This window comes from Apteryx mantelli, chromosome 4 (genome assembly GCF_036417845.1).
Source record: "Apteryx mantelli isolate bAptMan1 chromosome 4, bAptMan1.hap1, whole genome shotgun sequence".
Lineage (NCBI taxonomy): Eukaryota > Metazoa > Chordata > Aves > Apterygiformes > Apterygidae > Apteryx > Apteryx mantelli.
In genome coordinates, this window is record NC_089981.1 from 60,528,279 (window position 1) to 60,550,601 (window position 22,323).

Here is a 22,323-nt window from a genome sequence, read left to right on the forward strand (position 1 = left end):
TTAGAAAAACAGAACAATAACAGATAACATTGACAATAAGAGGCTTTAGGCTCCTATTGCCATCAGTGGTGATTCTTGACTTGCTAGACTGGACTTTTCAACTGCAATATGTGCAATTAAGTCATGCAGGCTACTCTGCTCTTCTTCCTTCATCTTTTTTCCAGCCCAAATCTACTGTAGAGTCTGCAAATGTGTTTCAGATGACGTACTGTTTTTAAGATGTCACTATTAGCAAACATTTTCCAAAAACACTTCAGGCATAAAAAGAACCATATAGAAGCAAAAGAAATATTTTTCCAAATAATTGTTCTTTTGGTACTGGTGCTATTTCATTCTTGGAGCTTCACATTAAGTGTAATTAACCTGTAATAAAATGATCAGTGAAATGAAAACAGGAGATTCTTATAGGCCAGAACATTGGTGGACTTGGACATTATTTTAATGAATTGCCTAGCCATTAAGGGCCAGCTGTGAGATATAATACTGTGAGATATAAACGGGCTTACCTGCCATCATTATTTTCTTTGGTCAGCTTGAAGCCTCCTCAGGAATGTGACTAAGTGAGGGAACAGGCAATACGGATTAGTCCTTTAAGAGGTCAGAATGTGCGAACATTTGTAGTAGTTGAACTGCCCTACTTATCACTACACTGCATTGATATAAGTACTGAAATGATCTATATATAAAAAATAAATGGAAAAAATCTAAATTTGATCTAAATGTAAAAAATGTCCAAAGTATGACAATAACAACCCATATCATAACTTACCGTAAGGGAAGAACAAGATGAAAGAATGTGCTGCTAGTATATATCATATAGAATTACACTAATGCCCATCTGTGGAATCAGGAGCAGTGTATATTTATTTCCTGATGTAATATTACAACTAAACTCGGTATCCACTAAGCATTGTTATGTTCTTTATATTGGAAAACATTATACATGGAAGGACATACATAACTGAAAGTCTGTTGCAGTGGGTAGACAGACTGTGGGGCTGGGATTGAATCATGTAGCACCATGCTGTTTTTTTGCCCCAGATTGACTGTGTGATCTAATGTTGCACATCCTTTCCATATATCTGGTTTCTTTTCTGTGAAATGGATATAACATCCACCTGTAAAGGCCTTTAGAGAGCTGGAGAATGTTTGGAGTGGACTTTTTGATCCTTGGATTTAAAAGACTATACTAATATAAAAATATATACATACATATGCACTCATACGTTGCTTCATTCTCTATAAAGCTTGTTATAAACATTATTAGATATTGTTAAGTATTATTGTTGTACTGTATCTGGTTTTGCTGCTACTAATCCATATTGCTGTTAGAGGCTTAAGAAATTCACTAGTGGTTGATAACAGCTGAATTAACAAATATGATATTGTTCAGTAGAATAAGAAAAAGTGCTGTGTTCTAGAATAGGATTGTGCTTGTAAAGTTTCTCCTCAAGTCAAGGAGGATTTCAATAGCATTACAAAAAATACTGTGTATCATTGGTAACAGTTTGCTGTACTTTTTGTTTGTAGCTAATGAAAATGAGCAATAAACTATGTTTTATGGCCATGGCCCCCTGAACCTATCCCTTTGCATCACTTTATCCCCTGCCAGCCCGCAGCACTGCAAGTCATTGAGCAGGGCTGGAGCTGGGGAACTGGCATTTCCGAGGCGCCTCGCTGAGAGGGCTCCTGCCTCGCGCTGGCAGCTGGGGTTAAAGAACAGTGTAAGCGAAAATGTAAACGCTAGCTAGACTTCTGAAACTAGACAAAACTGGTATGTATTTGCTCCCAAGCTATATTTTTAAATTGCAGACAGAAATATTTATTTGTAACCATAAACATTCCCCTGGTTTTGTTTGAATGCAAACCTACAGAATTAAACCCTGAAAATTATTTCACTGATTTTTACTGCCCAGACTGAGACACAGAACTGGGTACTGATGTGCTAAAAATCCTTGTTAATGTAGGTCAGTGCATGTGTTTCTATTCTGTAACATATTTGACAGCCATTATATGCTGCAAAAATTAGGAGCTGTGATTGGCCCATCTTCAAAGTGACAGATGATGATTTGTCAGACACGCAGAGGCTGTGGTTGTGCACACAGATACGGATGCATATATATGCTTATAAATATAAAAGATATAAAATGATGTGGAGGCACAGATGAAGCAGGTTAAGCTTGTAATGACCACAAGCACAATGAAATCAGAAGTGAGTTATGAGTACCAATAAAACTTTTATCCAACACCATATTATCATGTCTTCTGCATCTGCTGTGTCTTTAATAGAAAAATTACTTTAGAAATGTTGCGTACACTGTTTTAAAATTATATGCTGATGTTTTTTGTACCCTTTCATCTGTAAAAGCACACCCTCTTCATATCAGTCCATCAGGAAAGGCAGTAAAAGGAAAAATAATATGTTTTAGAAAGCTCCCATCTAAAATAGCATCAGTTTTCTAGTCATTAAGTATTCTGTTTATATGCTATAGCATCTCAGAATTATCAAGAGGTAGCACCTGGAAACTCCTTTGTCTTTTTTAAGGGGCTCTGTATATGGAACTTCCTTGAGAAGTATGTTCTTAAGGAAGTAGATGAAGTTTTACCATTGTATGATGGCATCATCCTTTGATGTCATATAGTGATGCACTCTGATCCAACTATCTGAGTTGCTTTCCCTTCTCCACAGAGCAAAGAGGGAACAATCTTTTGTGTCCTTTGAGTAGATTTCACACTTTGTTGTTTTCCTGTCAGAACTGTGGGGAGCATATGTAGCTTTTGCTTGTCTGCTGGGAGACCCTATTAAGAACCATTCATCGTGTGAGAGCTTTTAGATGTGTGATGCTTGCTTCTTGGAGCCTTCTGTAGGTTTGTTTGTGAAATCTGCTTAGTAAACATGGGTATGGCTTCCCACACTGTTACTCCTCCTGTTAGCAGGAGAACCTGCAAATATTTTCAAGTGTTTATGTTATCAAGAACCACCTCTAATGCCAGTGTCTTACGACAGGACCCAAGATGTGTTTTACTCCTGTGTCAGCACCACTGCTTTCTGTCATGAGCTTTGCACCCCTCTTTTCCTACTGTCTTCTGGGGATTATCGGCGCCAGCACATTGCTCAGTTAAGAGCACCACTGATGATGAAGTTGATGTTGGCTATCAAAATTGCAGGTGCCAGTGAGGACACCAATGATGTTTAGGACATAGCTAATGAATTCCTACACCCTAATGAGGAAAATGCTATTCACAAATTAATGACCCATTGTATGGGCATAACTGTAGTGTCTGAGGCTACAAGTGTGTTTTCCTAGGGGAGTTATGTAAAGTAGAAATTAAAACTTCTGTCTTAATTTCTGTTTCATCAGACACTGCTTCTAAACTTAGCATAATGCACTGATGCCAAGAGGAGAGTGCTAAAAGTTACAAGCTCCTTGACCTGACTGTCTTGGTGGAAGCTTCCACAAATGACAATATACAGAAGGGCTGAGAGGAAAAAGATGTTACCAGTAGTATTGTTTTTCAGGAGTTGCTTTTGTACATCTATGCTATCAACTCACCATCCCTTGTACCTTGGGATTTTATTCTCCAAGTTTGAATACACACAAGTGGCTCCCAAAGGCTGTTGTTTAAGTAGCCTTGCTTTTCAGCTTAGTAGGTTCAGCTAAGTTAACATTACAAATGTTAATGATCCAGTAATGTATTTTAAGTTTACATTGCAATATTTTATTCAGTTTCAGCAATGTGCTCAACTCTATACAGGACATGTAAGCTGTGTAAATATTATATACAGTAGAGCAGATTCAGCCTCTGGTTTTGCTAAGGAATATTCTATCACCTTCCATTTTTTAGTTACCTTTCAGTTCCAAAAGTTGCTGGGGCCTATGATGTTTATGACTTGTTTTACTAGGAATGTCTTAAAAGCCGCCTTCTTGCATAGAACTAAAATTAGGTGCTGTGGAAAAAAGAGGCAGGACTGATCCTCTCAGCGTAGACTTTCAGACTAAATCTGGAATCTCTTGGATCTTTTGGATTCTTCAAACTTGACTTAGGGACTCTTGGGGTCTTTCAGTCTGACTTTTGAGCAAAGAAGAAAAAAGTGTGATGACAAGTAGCAAATGCCACCCCTTGTGCTATGAAAATGACTGTCACTTGCAAAAAAATGAGCAGAGAAACTTGCCTGCCTCTTTTTTATGTTACCAGTGTAGGTATTTAACTTGTCGTAGGATATCTTTTTACTCCTCCCTGAAATTAATAGGATGATTCACATCTCACAGACCTGTATCTATCAGGTTTCTATATATACATAAAAAAACCCTTCTATTGGCTATATGTTATGCACTTTTTGAGAGATTTTTTTCACGTCTATGATGGTAGATATTCAAAATTCAAAACTCCATGGAAAGACATCTGCAATAAGCATTGCAAAACCTAATTTTCAGGTACTTTTCTTGTAGAATATAACCTGAATTAGCGGCCGGCAGTCCATATACAATTAATGAAGACAAATAGGTACCTTAGAATGGGATTCAGTAGGATGCTCGGTGTTTATCTGTGGGTAAAGAGGTACCTTTTCCTCGTAGTATCTTTACCTCTCACCTTCCCTCTCTCTTTGCTCAGCTGTCTTTTTAAATATAACTGCTTTTAGTATAGAATTGTGTACAGAATATAATTTGTTAAGCATTCTCAGGGGAGCGTGATGGAGAGATTTCATTTGGGTTTTGGGGAGCCAGCTGATCTTCACCAGTCTAAGGTGCATCTTGAGCAAGCACAGCCACAAAAGTGCAGGTGGGTAAGAATACTAAAATGAAGGAAGCGAAACTTTGGAGTTTAAAATGTCTCCAAATTAGGATGACAGGTAAATAGAGCTCTCAGTATCATGGCATTAGATTTACATGCCTAAATTCTACCTACCTACTTCACATGCCAAAGTGCTCTTGCAGATCTGGTTATTAAGGTTTTTTTGTTGTTTAAAGCTGAGGTTTCAGGGAGGGTTATAGCAGCTACAGAGAAGCATGCACTATTCTATATACTGGTTGAATTGCACCAATAATTAGTTAATGGCATTGTAGTCATAACTTCATCAAATAAAAAAGTAATCAAATGAAGCAAAGGAAAGTTGCAGTCTTTGCAATAGACAAGAACTGTTTCTGCTCACTTTAATACATTGATTGGCAGATAGCAACATCAACATTGACACCAATCTCTATCTGTCAAGATAGAAGTATGGCCAAGCTGATCATATCCTTATAAAACATGTTTAAAAACTCTCATGAAACAAAAATGAGGCAATTCCTGTTGTTTTTGTATCATCTACACATTGACCCCTAACCTTCTGGGAAATGTGCTGCACATTTCTTTATCATTCACAAACCACACAACAAAAAAAGTTAACCCCTTTCCCCCTTGCAAAGCTGTATTATCATACCTTGAAACAAACTGAAACTTGAGTGTCCTTTGAGTTTCAGGAAAAGATCAGCAGTTACCCAATATCATCACAGTGTGCATTCAGCAGTAACACACCAATTAAACAGATAGCCCAAGAAAAAGATCTGCATTACTGTTAGGCCTTTCCCCTTGCATACAGGTGGTAGCCAGTGAAACACTGATGCAACAGGAGCAAACAAATATCTCCTTGCACTCCCACCTGCTCAGGGTAGAGCAGAAAGTCCCTTCTGACCAGAAAGATGTCTGAGAGTCTGACATGTATGTGGTAGTGAATTAAAATCAGAAGCCTGATGCACATAACTCTGTTAACTGCTTGCTCACCCCTCTGGCAAAGGTTGCTGTTCCCACAGCAAGGACAGCTGAACAACTCATAAAGAACAGCTTCTTGAAATCCAGGGAGGTTTGCATTATTACACCAGGCTTTAAACTTCTGCAGCTCAGAAGCTGCTTTACAGCCTGCTTGGTCATGTTGGCTGCCTGCACAGCAACCCCTGGCAGAGACAGCACATGCTTCAGTCATCTGCTTTTATCTCCTCCTCCCTAGAGACAAAATTTGGCACAAATTTAGATAAAGATGGGTTAAAATGGATCAGGAGAAGCAATGGCATCCATGCAGGTAAACGCCACATGAATGCAACTTTCCTGTGAATCCATGGGACTGACAGCAGAGGAAGAACAGGCAGGCTAAAAAGAAAATGGGTGAAATGAGTTAAGAGCAGTTACTTAACACGTTGGCTACACCTAAGAGACAAATACTATTTTAGTTTTAAATGTTCAAAGACTATGACCATGAAATATATCCTGAAGCCTGTATATACACAACAGCATTTTAAAAATGTGGTAATTTGTATAGAAGACCATCAATGAAAAAGTAAGCTGGTGAAATGTGACAGAACACAAATATTGATGAATGTCCTGCTTTGTTTTGTTTTGTTTTTTTTCAGTTTACAAGCTTTGAGGAAGGAAAAGTCCCGAGATGCTGCTCGCTCTCGCCGGGGAAAGGAGAATTTTGAATTCTATGAGTTGGCAAAGTTGTTGCCTCTGCCTGCAGCCATCACCAGCCAGCTTGACAAGGCATCCATCATCCGACTTACAATTAGTTATCTGAAAATGAGGGACTTTGCTAATCAAGGAGATCCTCCGTGGAACTTGAGAATGGAAGGACCTCCACCTAATACATCAGTAAAAGGTATGGAGCAAACATGTTGTGTAGTATCGAATATGATAGCCTTTAGTAACCTCTAAATTGAAATTTTTACCATCATCCTTTCTTCTTTCCCTGCATATCAAATCCTTTAAAGGGATACAAATGTGGAAATCTGAGGTCTGCATGAGAAAGACACCATGTGAAGGTGAAATAAACCTCTTATTTTATTCATCTTTTATTTAACAACAAACTTATCAATATAACCATTATCGCTATAAGGCTCCTGGTAAAAGTAGTTTAAATTGTTTAAAATTATTTAGCAATGATTGAGTTGCTTTGTTTATTTCAATATTTTATAAAAGGATAGTTTGAGTGGATCACGGCATCATTTCTTGATTTGAGGACTCAAACATTACATTAGTTCTCTGAATTCTGTGGCTAAACATTAAAGGCAGAAGCATGTGTTTATTAAGTTCAAGAACATCACATTTAGGTTTTCCAGTCATCAGGTCAGAGACCAGGATTTTATGTATCATCTTGTAATGTGTATGTGAATTATTCTGACTTCTGAGCCTGAAGGTATCTATCAACATTTTAGCCAAAATAGACTGATTTCAATATTGAACACCTCCTTTTCATGTTTAAACAAGCAGCTGAGCAACAAAACAAGTGGGTTTTTTTTAGACAGGAGACGCCATAGAAGTCTGGTAATAGAGAAATCAGAAACTTGATTTTAGATGCTGTATATGTATTGATTGGTCCTAACTGGTGTTTCTGATGACTTTTATAAGCTGGACATTTTTTGTGTAATTTTTTTTACTCATACTCCTTCTTACATAGATGAGTGTGATCTTGCTGTCTGAAAAGTATTTCAACTCTGTGTACAAACTGCATTAACAAAAACTGTGGAAATGTGATTGGCCTGGTTTTGACAGCACAGAAAATAACTGTTTTGTTTCAGATACTGATCTCATGTTTTGGAGGAGAAATATTTTGGAAAGAAGCATATGAGATTTGAGAACTTTATTTTCCACACATCAGGGGGCTTAAGGGGTTAGTCTACACTAAACTGGATAGACTGGATATAGTGTGAGGCCACATAAATGTCCACATCTAAAAGCAGGTGTGGGAGGATAGGATCTTATTTATCAACCCCAAAATACCGCCCATGCAGGGTTACTGATACTGGCTGTGCAAATAACTTTTACTTGCTCTTCCATTCAGAAGAAATACTATTAGTAAAGAAAAGTTATAATTTTCACTGGAAGGGGAAGATAGACATGGAGGGCAAAAGCAAGGACTTTCAGACTGATGATTTAGTAGCTGGACGTATTTGCGTCACTTCATATATTTCATTTATATTACCTGCCACATCATATATAATTTTCATGGAGGAAAAAAAGGTAATTACATCATCGAGAGCACAAGTATAACATGGTTCATCAGGCTTGTGATATAATATGCAAATGTTCCCCATTTTTTCAGTATGAGAGTTTATTCTCAGGCAATTAAACAAACAGTGTTTCAAGAGGGATGTAAAGTGGACTCTTTGCTGTAGGATCTATGACCTGTCTATTAAAATTGGTAATCCATCCCAACCCCCCTACAGTGCTTCTATAAGGTGTCCTGTGTTACAGAAAGGCTGCATTCTGCAGGTCTCCATATAAGTTTATAGAGCATCTGGGATCTGTCTTTTTTATTATTCTCTTGTGGAGTAAGAATATATATTTGAATAGTGATGCTTTCATTTTTGTGCTTCATCCAGTCTGGTGACAGAAAGAATTTTAGGGATAACGAAGCCTTTTTCTTAAAAAAGAGCGTATTTGAACAAAAATAGTCTAGTCTAGATTAACGTGTTTATTCCTTTGAAAAACAAAGGTAAACGCTTAATGCTGTCTTTCCTTCCTGTCTGAGGCAATAATCCGGTTTCTCCACCCAGCGGGTGATATGGTTGGTTCCTTTTCTAGCCCTCCCCTACCTCTAGGCATAAGAGGCATGTGGAAGTCCAGGAGGTTTAGCGTTTTTTCTTCCATGTTTGAGTGGAAGTTCTTTCCAGGACTGTATTTTGTATGTGTCAGTGTATTGAAATAATGCTTAGCCACTACCAGTAAATGGTGTTTCATTGGATAAGAATTCACCATAAGCAGGTTGAACTGTAAAAAACAAGTATGTTTTATTATTTCACCAGTTCTCTTTATACAGAAACCTGTTAGCACATTCTGATTAAACATTCATGAAATTACATCAAAAGAAATTCATTTTCATTTATTAAGGTTGCTTTTTGCTGCCCTTGAAGAAGTTTATATGGATAAACAAGCTCACATAAATAGCTTGCAGCTTCATATGAAGTATGGTTGATAATCCTACGATAAAACACTAGACATTATACTTTCTGCATCCCCAAGCAATCTCACGAATAGACTTAAAGGCATTTGGAAAATTATAAGAGAGGAACATACGCTGCGTAGGCAACTACTTTATTCTTTTATTTTTCCAAATGTGATAGCCTACTTGTTAATAATTAAATTTCAAAGCTTAGTTTTAAATTTGTCCCTTAGTACTGTACAGCAATTTAATCATTTTAATTTAGTATTTCAGGAAGGTCCTTTACTCTGCCCAGTATTTATCATGGCTTTTCTTAAAAGTCTATAAAAGCTGATGAGTTTGTTTTCTTATGCCTATTGTGTAGCAATCACTACAAGTTGTGCTTGAAAATGAACACTCAGGTGACTCCATATCATATTTTCAGAGTCAATTACTTCATGGAAATGATATCTTGAGCAATTGGAAAATAACAGATAGTTTTCTCCATTATTTTAGAAATATCTGTATTGTTATAATACAGATCAAATCTACAATGAACATTATGCATTATTCAAGAAATGACCAGGCATTCTCAGCAGTGTTTCAGCTAAATAACTGATGATTGTAACCTTTAAAGAAATCTCATTGTGGTGACTATTGGTAAATCATTTCTCCATTCATAGTAATCTTTATTTAGAGGCTATCTAGAAACCATTATATCTTTTATTAATCTTAAAAGCAATAGCCAATGATTTGACATTTGCTAAAACTGGATAAATTTTCCATCTTCTGACAGAGCAGACTTCAGTCAATTTTTTTGGCATGTTGTCTAAGACTTTATTTATGAAGTATTAGGCCTTGTAAACAACTACACATACAACTTGCAGCAGATGAGTTTTAAGATTACAGTTCTTAAAGACCAGGACATGATTATCATATGGCAGGAAATAATAAAAAAATTATATAGAGTCAATAAGAACAGAATTGTTACTTTTTGCATAGTGTGTACACTACATTATGAACAGCAGTACTATTCCACCCTACTCCCCCTACGCTCCAAGGTCTTTGTTTGACTCACAGTATTCAAGGGATATGTACTGAGGAGAAAAGCAAATGAACTGCTAATCAACTTTTTGCGATGAAAAATGAGTTTTCTGAAAGTTCTGATTTAGGAATAGAAGTATTTTTTTTATAGTATACTATAGCATATAGTATACTATATACATAGTATAGTATACTATGTATATAGTATACTATATATGTATAGTATAGTATACTATAGTATATAGTATATTACTTTTATAGTATACTCAGTGTTCAGCCAGTAAGTAGTGCCTTACTTGATATTTCACTTGAAGTCTCCATGTGCATTTTGACTGCCTGACCCATAACAGGCCCTGAAGTCCTTTTACAATATCAAATTGTTGTGATCACTTTCATATTTTGGAATATCATTGTCTGCAAATGATTGACTCAACATTTTTTTTACATTTTTTTCCCCCAAATATCAAAAGCTGTGCAACAAGTGTATCAAAGCTCATGCATCTTTTTATGTTGTTCTCCACTGTTATATGTGTTTTCAGTAAGCCATGTATTTTTTGTTTTTATAAGGGAAGAGAGGGAAGGAGTATGAGGCATTGCAGTGTTACGTGGCATGTGGAATGTGTTTGGCTGGTCGTGTCGTTTGGCTAAAGGCTGTTTGGCTAAAGTCATGTCGTGTACTTCCTTTCCGAGCAATCTTTGGGCTGCTAGTACTAACTCAGGGACACAACCTCTATAAAAAGAAGGCCTCCAACTCATTGACTTGAATAGAGTTCCTGGCAGTTGCCATTTCCATTTCTTTTGAAGCAGCAATTGGTCCTGGTATTCGCAAACTGCAAAACCCCTAGCAGTCTGTGCCTAATCCTGTAAACACATGTCCTGGAAATTTGCCATGATGACATCAAAATATTCAATAAATTTATATTGATTTTTAGTTAAACTGAGGTGCTGATTTTTTTTGTCTTCAGAGATGCAAGTGTTTTTGTAAGATCATGAGTACTGTTTCCTGTTGAATGGAGTGACATATGGGAACTAGAATATGTAAGACAAGTTTTGACATCTTTCCTTTGAATGAAAAAAAGCTAATTAAAGCATTATTCGCAATCTCAAGTTGTAAGTGTGTTTATTGTGTGCTTTATTTTTTAAGCCAAATATTCACATTTTAGGTTACTTAAAATAATGTAGCTCATCTAGCTTTATTTTTTAAAGCTAAATGTTCACATTTTAGGTTACTTTAATAAAATAATGCAGCTCATTTTGTACTGTAAGAGATGGGATGAGTGAGATATTCTGGCTGAGGAGTGAAAAGGGCTTCAGTTAAATAATTTTGAAATAATAATGACTGACTGCTAGGTCTTGTGAAGAATTTCACTTTTAGTATAGCCATCTCTCCTTTTAGCATTACGTGTTCCAAAATTAGGTAATTTTATACAGCTGTGTTCTGGAGTTAATTCATATTAGTATGAAAAGAAATCAGATGTTGTCAAAAGTGTTTGTTGCAGACTGTAAGTTTTCTTTTCAGAACTGTTCTTACCAGATGTAACTAAGTGACTCTGACAGGTTGCTTGCAATAAAACATTCAATGTTACTTCATTCTGCTTTGGTGAGAAAAAAATCCATTGATAATCACAAAAAAGAAAAATTATGCTTTAAAGCACCTGTTTCCCTCAAACTAGCCTGCTTTTCAAAAAAAGGAGTTCTCCATACAAATGACATGCCAAATGTAGGTTGAAAGTGAATTTGCTGTCTTATCATTCTATGGAACTTGGGGTTGAGGAAATAAGTCCAGTGCTTTGAATTCCTTGTGAAAGAAAACAAATATGAATAATAAATGGAAATGTCAACTGGGACCGCTTGCATTATTTCAAATACCTTTTTCTAACAATTTCTATGTTAGATAAATGTACCTTTTAAAGAGATAAATAAATGGTTCCCTTCTGAATCATCTAATTCTGAAGCCCTTTAAATAACATTATCTGTTTTCACCCTTTTGGATTTCAAACTGAGTGTTGTCTTCTGAGCAGGAGATGCAAGATAGTATAAACCTTCCCCTGTCAAACCACTTAAGCCTTCCTCTATCAGCAGCCTTCCCTTCTGAACCACCACTTCTGTCTCAGGAAAATCATCCACTGGGGTAAAGAAATAAGAATTATTTTTTACCTCAGTGTTTGTGGCTTGAGACCTTGTTTTTCACTGTTAGGCATGAAAAGATGATTGAAATGAAAACATAACACAATGCAGATGATTCTGCAGAATTGTTGTGGAAAGGGTCTCTGAATCTTGCCATCCAGCTTCGTGTTGAGCTTCTGCTCTTGTGCTGGAGAATTCTTGATAGCCCTCATAATTCATTTCTCCCAGCTTGCAGGCATTTTTGTTATTCGTATGAGACTCGGATTCCTGTTTAAGTTAACACCACTTTACAGTTCTCTGGCAGTGTAGAAGTATCTAACACTGATTATAAATGTAATATCTGTACACTCTAAACCCATTTATGGGCCATGCTGGGAGTGTGGCCATAGTGGTGAGTTGCTTAATTGAGCTACCTATTACATAGGCAAAGAAAAAGACTGTTGTTAGGTGATGTTTGAATGTAGGAAACATGCTGGAAGTTTCAGACAGGGTAAAAACATTGATGTTCTTTGTAAAAATATTGATGGTTTTCTAGTATGAAAGATATGGAACCCCAAATGAGGTAGCTCTGTTTGAATCTCATTGTGATAGATAAGATGAATTGAATACTGGACTTGGTGTTGGTGGTTGCCTAGTTACAAGTGATCATGACCTGATTGCTTTCAATCTTGGCAAATGGAGGAAGGTGCCAACCAACACACTCTGTGCTTTGGAGGGCCTAATTGCCTAATGGGGAAACTTGCATGTGAAATTAATTGTGAGGAAAAATTTAGACAGAGGAGAGATTTAGACAGAAAAATTAGAATAGCAGTTGACTAGACCTCTTAAAGAAGAGTTTATGAAATGGTGGCTTCCTAGCCACCTAATAATGACAAAATTACACCTTTTTTCAGAACAAAAATGAATGCAACTGTTTAAATATATATATATAAAATATATGTATTTATGTAAAACACTGTGGATAAAAGGAAAATATATAGCAATTAAACTAGAATTTAGAAGATGCAGAAAGCTGACAAAGGAAACCAAATGTATTAAGGAAAATTCTAGCAGGGTTAGAAAAATGAAAGAAAATGTGGTTTTGTGTGTATTAGAAAAGATGGCAATAGTATGCGCTCATTAGTAGTAAGGAAAGTAAAGTTTCTACAGATGCAGAAAAGGCAGAAGAGCTTAATATGTGTTTCCTTAAGTGCTTGCCTGTACAGAATCCATTCTACATGTCTTTATAGCTCAGGTTATTGTTAATGGGATTGTTCACTGAGCATACGCAATCACAGTCATCAACAATAGAAAGACTTGGGGAGGGTGGCTCTGCCATTTTCGTTTATCTATTTCCTTATATCTTCTTGATAAAATCAGGATTATTTTACAGCTTGCTATAGGGTTTATCATCTTGTTCATCCCTCCTTTCTTCTCCCTCAAACTCCTCATGTGAAAGCATTCTGTCTCTGGAATCCACATGCCAGAAAGCATGAAGCTCCAAGAACTGCTTGGTTTTTGTTTGAATCATATCATATCCATACATGATGAATGCAATCTGTGTACTTTTTTGCTGGGGAAATAGCAGGTCTGTCTTCTGTATCTGAATCATATTTAAAAACAATTTGAAAAACAAGGAAGTATAACTTCTACGTGTGCCCAGAAAAAGCACGTGTAGACTTCTAAGTCCAATACAGCAGGAAACTCATGGCACCTCAGTAATATCCACCACTGGCATTGTCCAGCTGTGGTTGACAGTCCTGAACTGCTGCTCTGATAAGTTACCTGCCACGGTATAAGCAAGGGACTCTGAAACCCTCTTCTCAGGCATCATTCTCCTGGAGTCCAGCTTGAAATGGTGTTCAGATATCCCAGAACTGTTGAATAAATTCTTTATGTGTTCTTTAGACTAGAATTACATTGCTTCTGATTCTCAACATCATCCATTCTTTGCAGTGCTGGTATTATGAAGTTTGTAATTCTGAGGTATCTTGGCATTGGATGTTCCAGCATCAAAACCCTTCACGGGAGCTGGCCTCTCTGAATGTATCTCTGAAGAGTACCCTAACTCTGAAACCAAGTTCTCCTTTATTGTAGTAGTTCAGATGTGATTTCCAAGTGTTTTTCTTTCCTTCCATCTGAAGTTTCATATTTGAAGAAAGTTCCTTTTTTTCCCCCTCCTTGTTTCTGGATAAGAGAATCATTGACAGTATGCTTACTCTACACTGAGTGCCTTGAGAGGCAAGATGAGACAATTGATACCTGTCTTTGTACCTTCCTGCATGCTCTGCACTGTGTTATACTCATCAACATACAGAATATAAGAACAAAATCATAGTCTACAGAATTTTACAAGTCCAACGAAGAGAAGCCTTATCCTCAGCCCCCAATACCATGTCAACACCAGCTGCTTGAGACTGAGGAAAAAGCAAAAATTCTTCCTTTTTTTTGGTTTTTACAGCATACATTTTCCTTTACTGTGCCCCTATTCCAACCTTTCAGGAAGCTACTTTCATTTTCATGAGTTGTGGAATGGGAGAGCATTGGATTTCTAAGTTCTCAAGACAGTAAGCAAGGATTATCCCATCCAGTTTCCTTCCCTTTATTGTCCTTTCAGGGACCCCTGTCTTGACAGATAGTTGAAATAGAAAAGAAATATAGACTTCTTGTTGCCAGTAAGAGCAGAGAAAGCAGTACTTATAGAAATATAAGATATGTACACCCATCTAAATGGGGAGCTAGATAAAATCTCAGAGTGGATTTCTTTTTATTAAGAGATGAATAACATAAAGCACTGTAATGGGGTGGAGGGGTGGTTATGAGGGATCCCATATGCCCAGTATGTCAATAAAAGAACTAGAAGTAGTATTCAGATCTCCTTGGGCTTAGCAGTTCTTTAGCATAAATACATGATGTTTCTTGTATTTTTTGAGGTATGCTTATACAGCTTCCATGGTCTGACCTTTTTCTGATGTGGAATTCAACGTACAAAATGTGTTTATTCCCCAAAAACCTGAGTGGCAGTGGAGGACATCCCATTCTTTATACTTCAGTTCCTGCAAACCAGGCCCAATGCCAACACATATTGCTGTGCAAAATAAGGCTTACCTCATGTGCATGTTATTACATGGAATCTTTGTGGATAGGTCACCTTGAAGAATCACATTTATTTATGCCAGGGAAATATTCTATCCATATTTGAAAGGAAATGGGATGATAGGACGATGTGCTAGTAGACTGTTCAGTAAATGAGAAAATGGCTGGGTGGCATCTAGTAGAGCTAAGCTTTGGTAAATCAGCTCGCTTGCATAACTTGCATCAAAGAATTCTAAAAACCCTGAGAAGATCTTTGGCCCACTAAGTTAAATTTAAATAAATCTTTTGATATCATAGAAATTCTAGATAGATGACAAGTTTATAAAGGGAAAAGTTTAGAAAGAAACAAGTGGAATGATATGAATTCAAAAGGTACTGGTGGGATGACATGGGTGAATGTAGATCAGCTAGCCTGAAATTAGTCCTAGGCAAAATATTGGGAAAATTCCTCTAATAGAGAGCTAATGGTAAGATGTTAATTCTTTTTTTCAGTGAGCATGTATTAATGGAAAGTAGTTCCTGTAAAATAAATCCAACTTAATTCTTTGAGATTGGAGGTAATAAAGACAGGCATAGCATACAGAAATTTTTGTAAGGCATTTGACTTACTACTGCCCAAGACACTGATTATAAAATACTAGAATAACATTATATTGTCAGAACACATCCTAAACACATTAACTGCATAACTGCTAGATATTGGAAAACAGATCTCAGTGAGAAGGTACCGTTAACAGAGGAATTTCTGTGAGGTTCTGCAGAAGCCACTCTGGGCATGATCATCAAGGAACTGAGAGTAAATATGTCATCAGTGCTGCTTTAAAATTTGCAAATTACAGTGATGGCTGGATCATAGAGGATGATCTGTGCAGCTTAGTAACTCAAACCTCTAAATTATTTCAGTATAATGAATTGGAAAATTATATTAGCTAAGAAAAAGGGGTTACTTGTTCGATCTTCACTAGGCTATTTGGATATTGCTTTGTGTTTAATTTTGTTACAAGATTTTGAAAGCTTTTGGTTTTCATGTGATGCAGAACAGGAACAAAGAGAAAAGCATTTGAAGTTCAGCCCTTCTTTTGCACAGATAAGTACAGGAAATAAAGTATCTTTGCAAGCTGAGACCAAATAAGTATCTAAGCCATTCTGTCTGTCAGGACTAACTGCTATTGTGAAACTCTGGGGAAGGCAAAAGAACCATCAATTCAAAACTAGTTTTATTAACAGCTGCTAAACACAGTGGTTCAGATGCAGACTTTGGCTCTAGAAGTCACTATACTGCTGGTTGCCAGAAGCTGAGAGGCCATACCAGGAAAGGATCTCTCTGCATTTGTCCTGTTTCTTATATTGTTTTCCTATGTGTCTGTTTCCTAGTACCATTAAAGACAAAAATATAAATCAAGATGAAATTCTGGTCTGATCCAGTATGATAATTCTGATGGAGAGTTCTGCATGGTTTGACATCTTCAGATCAAGACAGCATGACTGTATGGAATATATTTAGTCCTTAGTTCAAGATAAGACATTGGGTTTAATATGATGATATGTAGTGGTTCGTGATATGTGCATCAGTCTAGATTGTCTAACAGTCTTTCTAGTCTTATTTTTTTGGAAACTAAAATGTTTTTAATGTAACTGTTTTTAATGTAACTAATTAGGCCAATAGGTGTCTTTTTTTCCCCCCCGATACTAATTAAGGGACTTGATAATATCATTAGACTATGCATGAAGAACATAAATTTGAGGGTGGGGAAAAGAAATTAAAAGAATTTTCCAGGAAGAATTGCTCCCTTCCTGTCCTTCTAGGAATGCAAAGAGGAGGAAGCAGAGATGGGATCATAAAAGTGCTATCTCTGTGTAGCAGCTTAAAGCAAGGGCAACCTCCACCCTTCCACCCCCAGGGAAGCCAGCCTGTTTGTCACTGTGTCTGGCCTTAGCAAATGGCCAGAACCAGTGGGCCAGAACCAGTGACTGGTGATTATTTTTGGTCAGACCAAGAGCTAAAAGATGTTGGATTCCATTATCTGTCCCTGATCCTTCAGGTGCTCCTAGCAGAAATGATGGAAAGATTTAGTTTCTCATGGTATTTTATTCATATCCTAAAAAGTTCTGTCTATCCCTTGTGTGGAGACACAAAACATTTACTACTGGAAACAAATTAATAATCTTTCTAAAACGATGTCAGATGTCAGTTCCTGGAAGAGTTGTTTATTGCTAAAACTCCACCTTACAACTTAACAATTAAATAGGAAAACAACTGAACACTAAGTATTTATGAAAGCTAGGAAATAGAACTGGTGACTGTTTCATGTCTTTTCTCACTACCAGCCCCATCTCTATTGCACTGCAGTTCATTTTTCTCATGCTATTGTACTGACTTGGTTATTTTTGCATTTTAATGATATTCTTTTAATACAGTTTATTTTCCTTAGCCTTCTTTTTTTTCCAGTCTTTAGCTGGAATATCAAATATTCATAAAGCCTTCCGCTTGTACTCAGCTTCCAGTGTTGACTCCCTCTTTTTGTGTTCCTGCATTTTTCTCTATGTGTTTGCAACTACAGTTCTTGAATTCTCAATGCAGTCCTGATGATAAAAACAAACTGGTGAAGAATATTAATATTTAAAAGAAAACAATAAAAGTAAACTATAATTGTCCTTTAGGGTTTTTTTTTTAACTTTTCATTTCAGCCTTTTTTCCTTTGATGTGCATGTTTTCATACACACAGTAAACCACACTGTCTCATTCAAAATTCACTCCTGAGTTAAGAAGATACTTTCCTCATTCCAACTAAAAGATGGTGGGCATTGTAACTGTAATTCATGGTTGAGAACATTGACAGTAAAGAAGCGACTGAGTGGGTATTGACACGAGCATTGGCTTCAGCCTTGGAGAGGTTAATATGCCAGGAAGAGAGTTGTATTGATGATTGCACTAGCTCCAGCCTTGGCAATGGTGGGAAAATAAGTCTGGGAAAATATTCAAATTAAAGATAAGTTATTGTCTTGTGATTTTATAATGATAAGGATTGTCAAAGAGAATTCATTATTGATCCAGTAGAAATTTCTGCATAAAAGTAGTGATACAATAGCCCACTATTTCAAAACCCTTTAATAAAATGTTTCTATATGATTTTTACATTCATGTTTTATACTGTATGGGTTAGCTCCAGGTGATCTTTTTTAGGAGCATGAGTATCTTAAATTATATGTGCAGTCTACATAACTTTTTCAAATAATGCACATGATGGGGTTAGCCAATTACAGATGTGCAGTAAATCCAGTGTGCCAAAAACGCTTGTCCTGCGTTTTGCTTTTAGTAATCAGAAACAGACAAAAAGTAATCACTGCTGTACTTTTTGATATGTAAAATGAAAAAAGGGCTGTTGCTATCTGTAGATTGCAATATCTGATTGAACTTTTGTTTGTCTCTTCATTTGTCCTTTCTGAAGAGAGGAAAAGTCTCTTTGGTATAAAGAGTGTTTTGGGTAGAGGCTCAGTAAAGCTTAATGTTGCAGTGCTCTGCTTTGTAAATGGAGAGTGGTTGAGGAATTGAATCTTATGATTATGCTTAACAGTTTCACTGTAGCTATCACACCTTAGTCCCCTCAGCTAAACAAAGAATGTAAGAACCTGCTTAAAGGAGTTTAGCAATATATTTGTTTCTTTTATTAATGTGGTTTACTGAATTTTTGGGTCTTCTGCACTTCTGCCATGTATTTCCAGTTGTATGACTGCTTCTTTTGGGCCTTGTTGAGACTGTTGAGAGAATAATAAATACAGCTGTCTGAAGAGGTGAAGAAATAGATGAACCAGCTAATAATGAGTGTAACAGAGACCTTAAAAAAACAGAGGGAGCAGTGTCCTTATCAGTATGTAGATATGGGGGAATAAAACAGCATAAATGAATGGGCTTTTATAATACTTGGTTTGCTGAGAGTTACATCACTAAATATTACAAGCCAAAAGTTATGACTCAAAGAAAATATTTTGTCTGAAATGAAAGAAAACACACAGAACCATTTTTTTAATGAAAAGAGTAAATCTATGTTTCTCATCTCATTTATTTCCAATTATATATTTATTAGTATTTTCCAATGTAGCTGTCTAAATATTTGAAGTAAATAATAGTCAGAGCCCTGGAAAAGAAGTTTGAAATACATGGATTTAATAATAATTCTTATTTTCATGTAATAGGTATATTAGATACCTGCGGTATCTAAGATGTAGGTATTCAAGGTAGACCCACCAATTTTAAAAACCAAAGTGCAGTGATTTTATATCTATATAATGTATAAGTGTAACCACAGCCTGACCAAACTTTGACCAAAATATCAGCTCAGCTTAATTTCTGCGACTGTTCTCTTTGAAGGCAAAGGAAGGAAATCGAGTTTCCACCAAATCCCTATGCTCTTGTGGTCTCCCATTTCAATCAGGGATATAAAGTAGAATACAATGAATCCATAGTAAAGACTTTCCCAGGACATTAGGGAGATCAGTAAAAACTGTTTTCATTAGCTGACTGTAATTAAAGAACAGCCTTCATATAGAGCTTACAATTTAGAGAACATGTAAGCCTCTACATGTCTCTCAGATTGTGAGCAAAATAGGAATCTCCACACTGTTGGGAATTTAGGTGTAATCTTAATCTTAATCTTAAAATACTGAGCTCCTTTAAGAAATATCTTTTTTGTTTGTTTGCTACCTTTGAAGCCAAGATGCATATTTTTATTTTTAAATCCTTTGAAATTAGTCATACTGTGATTTCAGTTCCTAAGAAAGGAATGAAAGGCAAATGCTTAATAAACTACTTAACTCCAGTTGTGCCGTATTCCTCCTCATAATTGGAGCTGCTAGAAAATGCTTACCTTAATTTTAGGGCTCCAGCATGTCGGTCCCTATAATTTTTACTCATGGAGTTAGCTGAGTGCATCTGCACGAGCATGTGTGTGTTGTCACTTTATGTTCCATTTGTATTATATAAAAACTGTTTTTGCTTTGCTTTGCACGGGGTGGTGCCACATGCAAGTACAAAATTGTGTGTCTTATTTCATCATCTGGGGAGACATTAAATGCGTATTCATAATCATAAAAGGAAGAGAAGAAAAGAAATATTTTTGTTCACCTTTTTGCACATACATACAACTCCCAGCCATTACATACAGCAAGCAAAATACTATTTTCACCATTACTTCACTTCAGATTTTATTGAAAATCACAACCGTGTAGAGGTTTAGGAAAAATCAAGAGCTGTTTTTTATTTTTTTAAGTACACATGACATTTCTACAACTATCAGAGCAACTCTACATTTATGTATCCCCTTTCAAATTTGAATTGCTGTGTATGCCAGCTGTTTCTCATCCTCTTGATGAAGCAGAACAGTGCTGATAATGCTAATAGAGAAATTGAGGCATATACAGATTTAGGGCTAGCTTTTCAAAAGAGCTCAGCACCCCAACTGGGGCCAGATTTCAAAAGATCTCTGATCCTATTCAACAACAAAATAAATACCCAGATTTTCAAAAGATTTCAGCACTTTGGTAATCTGATCATAAGAAGCAGCTGCTGAGCACATTTGCAGGCAAGGCAGCCAAGAGTGACTTGTTCAGTATCACATGAGAAACGTGTGGTAGAGCAGGGAGCAGAACCCCGGTCCCGCAGCTAAGGCCGCTGTGTTCACAAGAGGGCTACCTTCGTGGCCTTGCTGAGATGACTGTGTTCAGCAAACACTTCAGCAGGAAACATATCCTCTTTCTGTGAGCAGATACTTTTCAGAATAACGTGAGGATTTACACTTGGGATTGATAAAGTGATCAAAGAAAAGAAATATTGCTAATCCATCTTGAGGTATATCACACTGAACACAAAATCCCCTTGTTAAAGACTTTATAGAATTAGAGTAACTAGGTATTACTTGATCTAAACAAACCTGTGGAAGTCCGAAGAAATAAGCCTGTAAAAAGTATATCGTGTGGCAGGTCCAGATGTGATTTTCTGTGAGCTTCCACCCTTACACCACATTCTGAGGGTATAACTTTTCTTTTTGTTGATGTTTTAAATGTTTATTTCTGTCCCCTCTTATAGCTGAAAAAAATGGTGTGTTTAGTTTCCATTCTCTGAAGATTAATGTTTTGGCTGTTTATTTAGTACTTTTCTAGCACTTTGTTTTCTCTTCACCCTTAAGTATTAGTCTTCCTCCTTTGTTTATGCATCAGCTCTGCTGCTTATTCTTCATGTCCTGCTCTCTGTACCTTCTAGTTTCTATCTCTGATCTCTTTTTTTCCCTCTGCTATTCTTTTGTGCTAACAAGCTGTCCTGAAGACTTACAGGGAAAGTTTTTTGTCACAAACTTTACTAAGGAACTGAGAGGAGGAAAGGTGTAAAAAACTGTAACAGTAACAGCCTACCTAACCTCTTCATGCATTTACCTTTTGTAATTGATTTCTGCAACAGCTTCACTGAGTGAGTGTACGGAGATAGTTTATCAGACCAAATTCATAGATTTTTAAAGCTAAAGGAAATGTTGTCTGCGTAGAGCCCGTTGTATTGAGAGGCCCCTTGGCAGCCTTGAGACTGAATGAGCCAATCTTCTGCAAGGTTTACGTACTGAATCACCCATCACCAGCTCAGGGTCAGTCCCATAGATGTTACTTGGGTAGCAAGCTTCAGGCAAAGCCAGTGCTTCAGCAGCTTCCCATTGCATGCTTGCTTGCCATTTCAGTGTACCTTGGTCTCTAGCAGTGATGGTGCCAGACAGAGAATGCGACATAGGGATGTTCTTTGAAGGTGCCCAGGTACTTCCTCACAGGGCTTTTATGTCATCTGCAAAACAGGAAGGTGAATTTTGGAGCCAGCTCAGTCTGAACTGAACTGCATATGAAGGGTGTATGGTCAATAGATGGTTGATCCTCAAAGTACAGACCATATAGAGCACTTGCAGAACTGTCTTATTGAGGTACAATGTTGAGCAGCTGTGATAAGCATCTAGTCTGACTTCTTGCAAAACACAGCCAGAGAAAGCCATCCAGTAATTTTTGTATCTGTTTGAGATACAGGTTTATCTCTCAGGAAGATATCTAGTGTTGATGTAAAGCATTTAAATGATAAAGAATCAACTACATCCCTGGGCAGATTGTTCCAATGGTTAATTACTGTCATTGTGAAAAAAGTGTGCCTCATTTGTAGT

At 36.7% G+C, this 22,323-nt stretch overlaps 1 protein-coding gene across 1 annotated transcript in view; it reads left to right on the forward strand.

The window, feature by feature from the left end:
* NPAS3 (neuronal PAS domain protein 3) overlaps positions 1-22,323 on the forward strand; it is a 644,696-nt gene that overhangs the window by 177,510 nt on the left and 444,863 nt on the right. Inside the window, exon 3 of the mRNA XM_067295593.1 lies at positions 6,387-6,631. Within this exon, the coding sequence (XP_067151694.1) occupies positions 6,387-6,631 (245 nt within the window). The remainder of the gene's footprint in view (positions 1-6,386; positions 6,632-22,323) is intronic.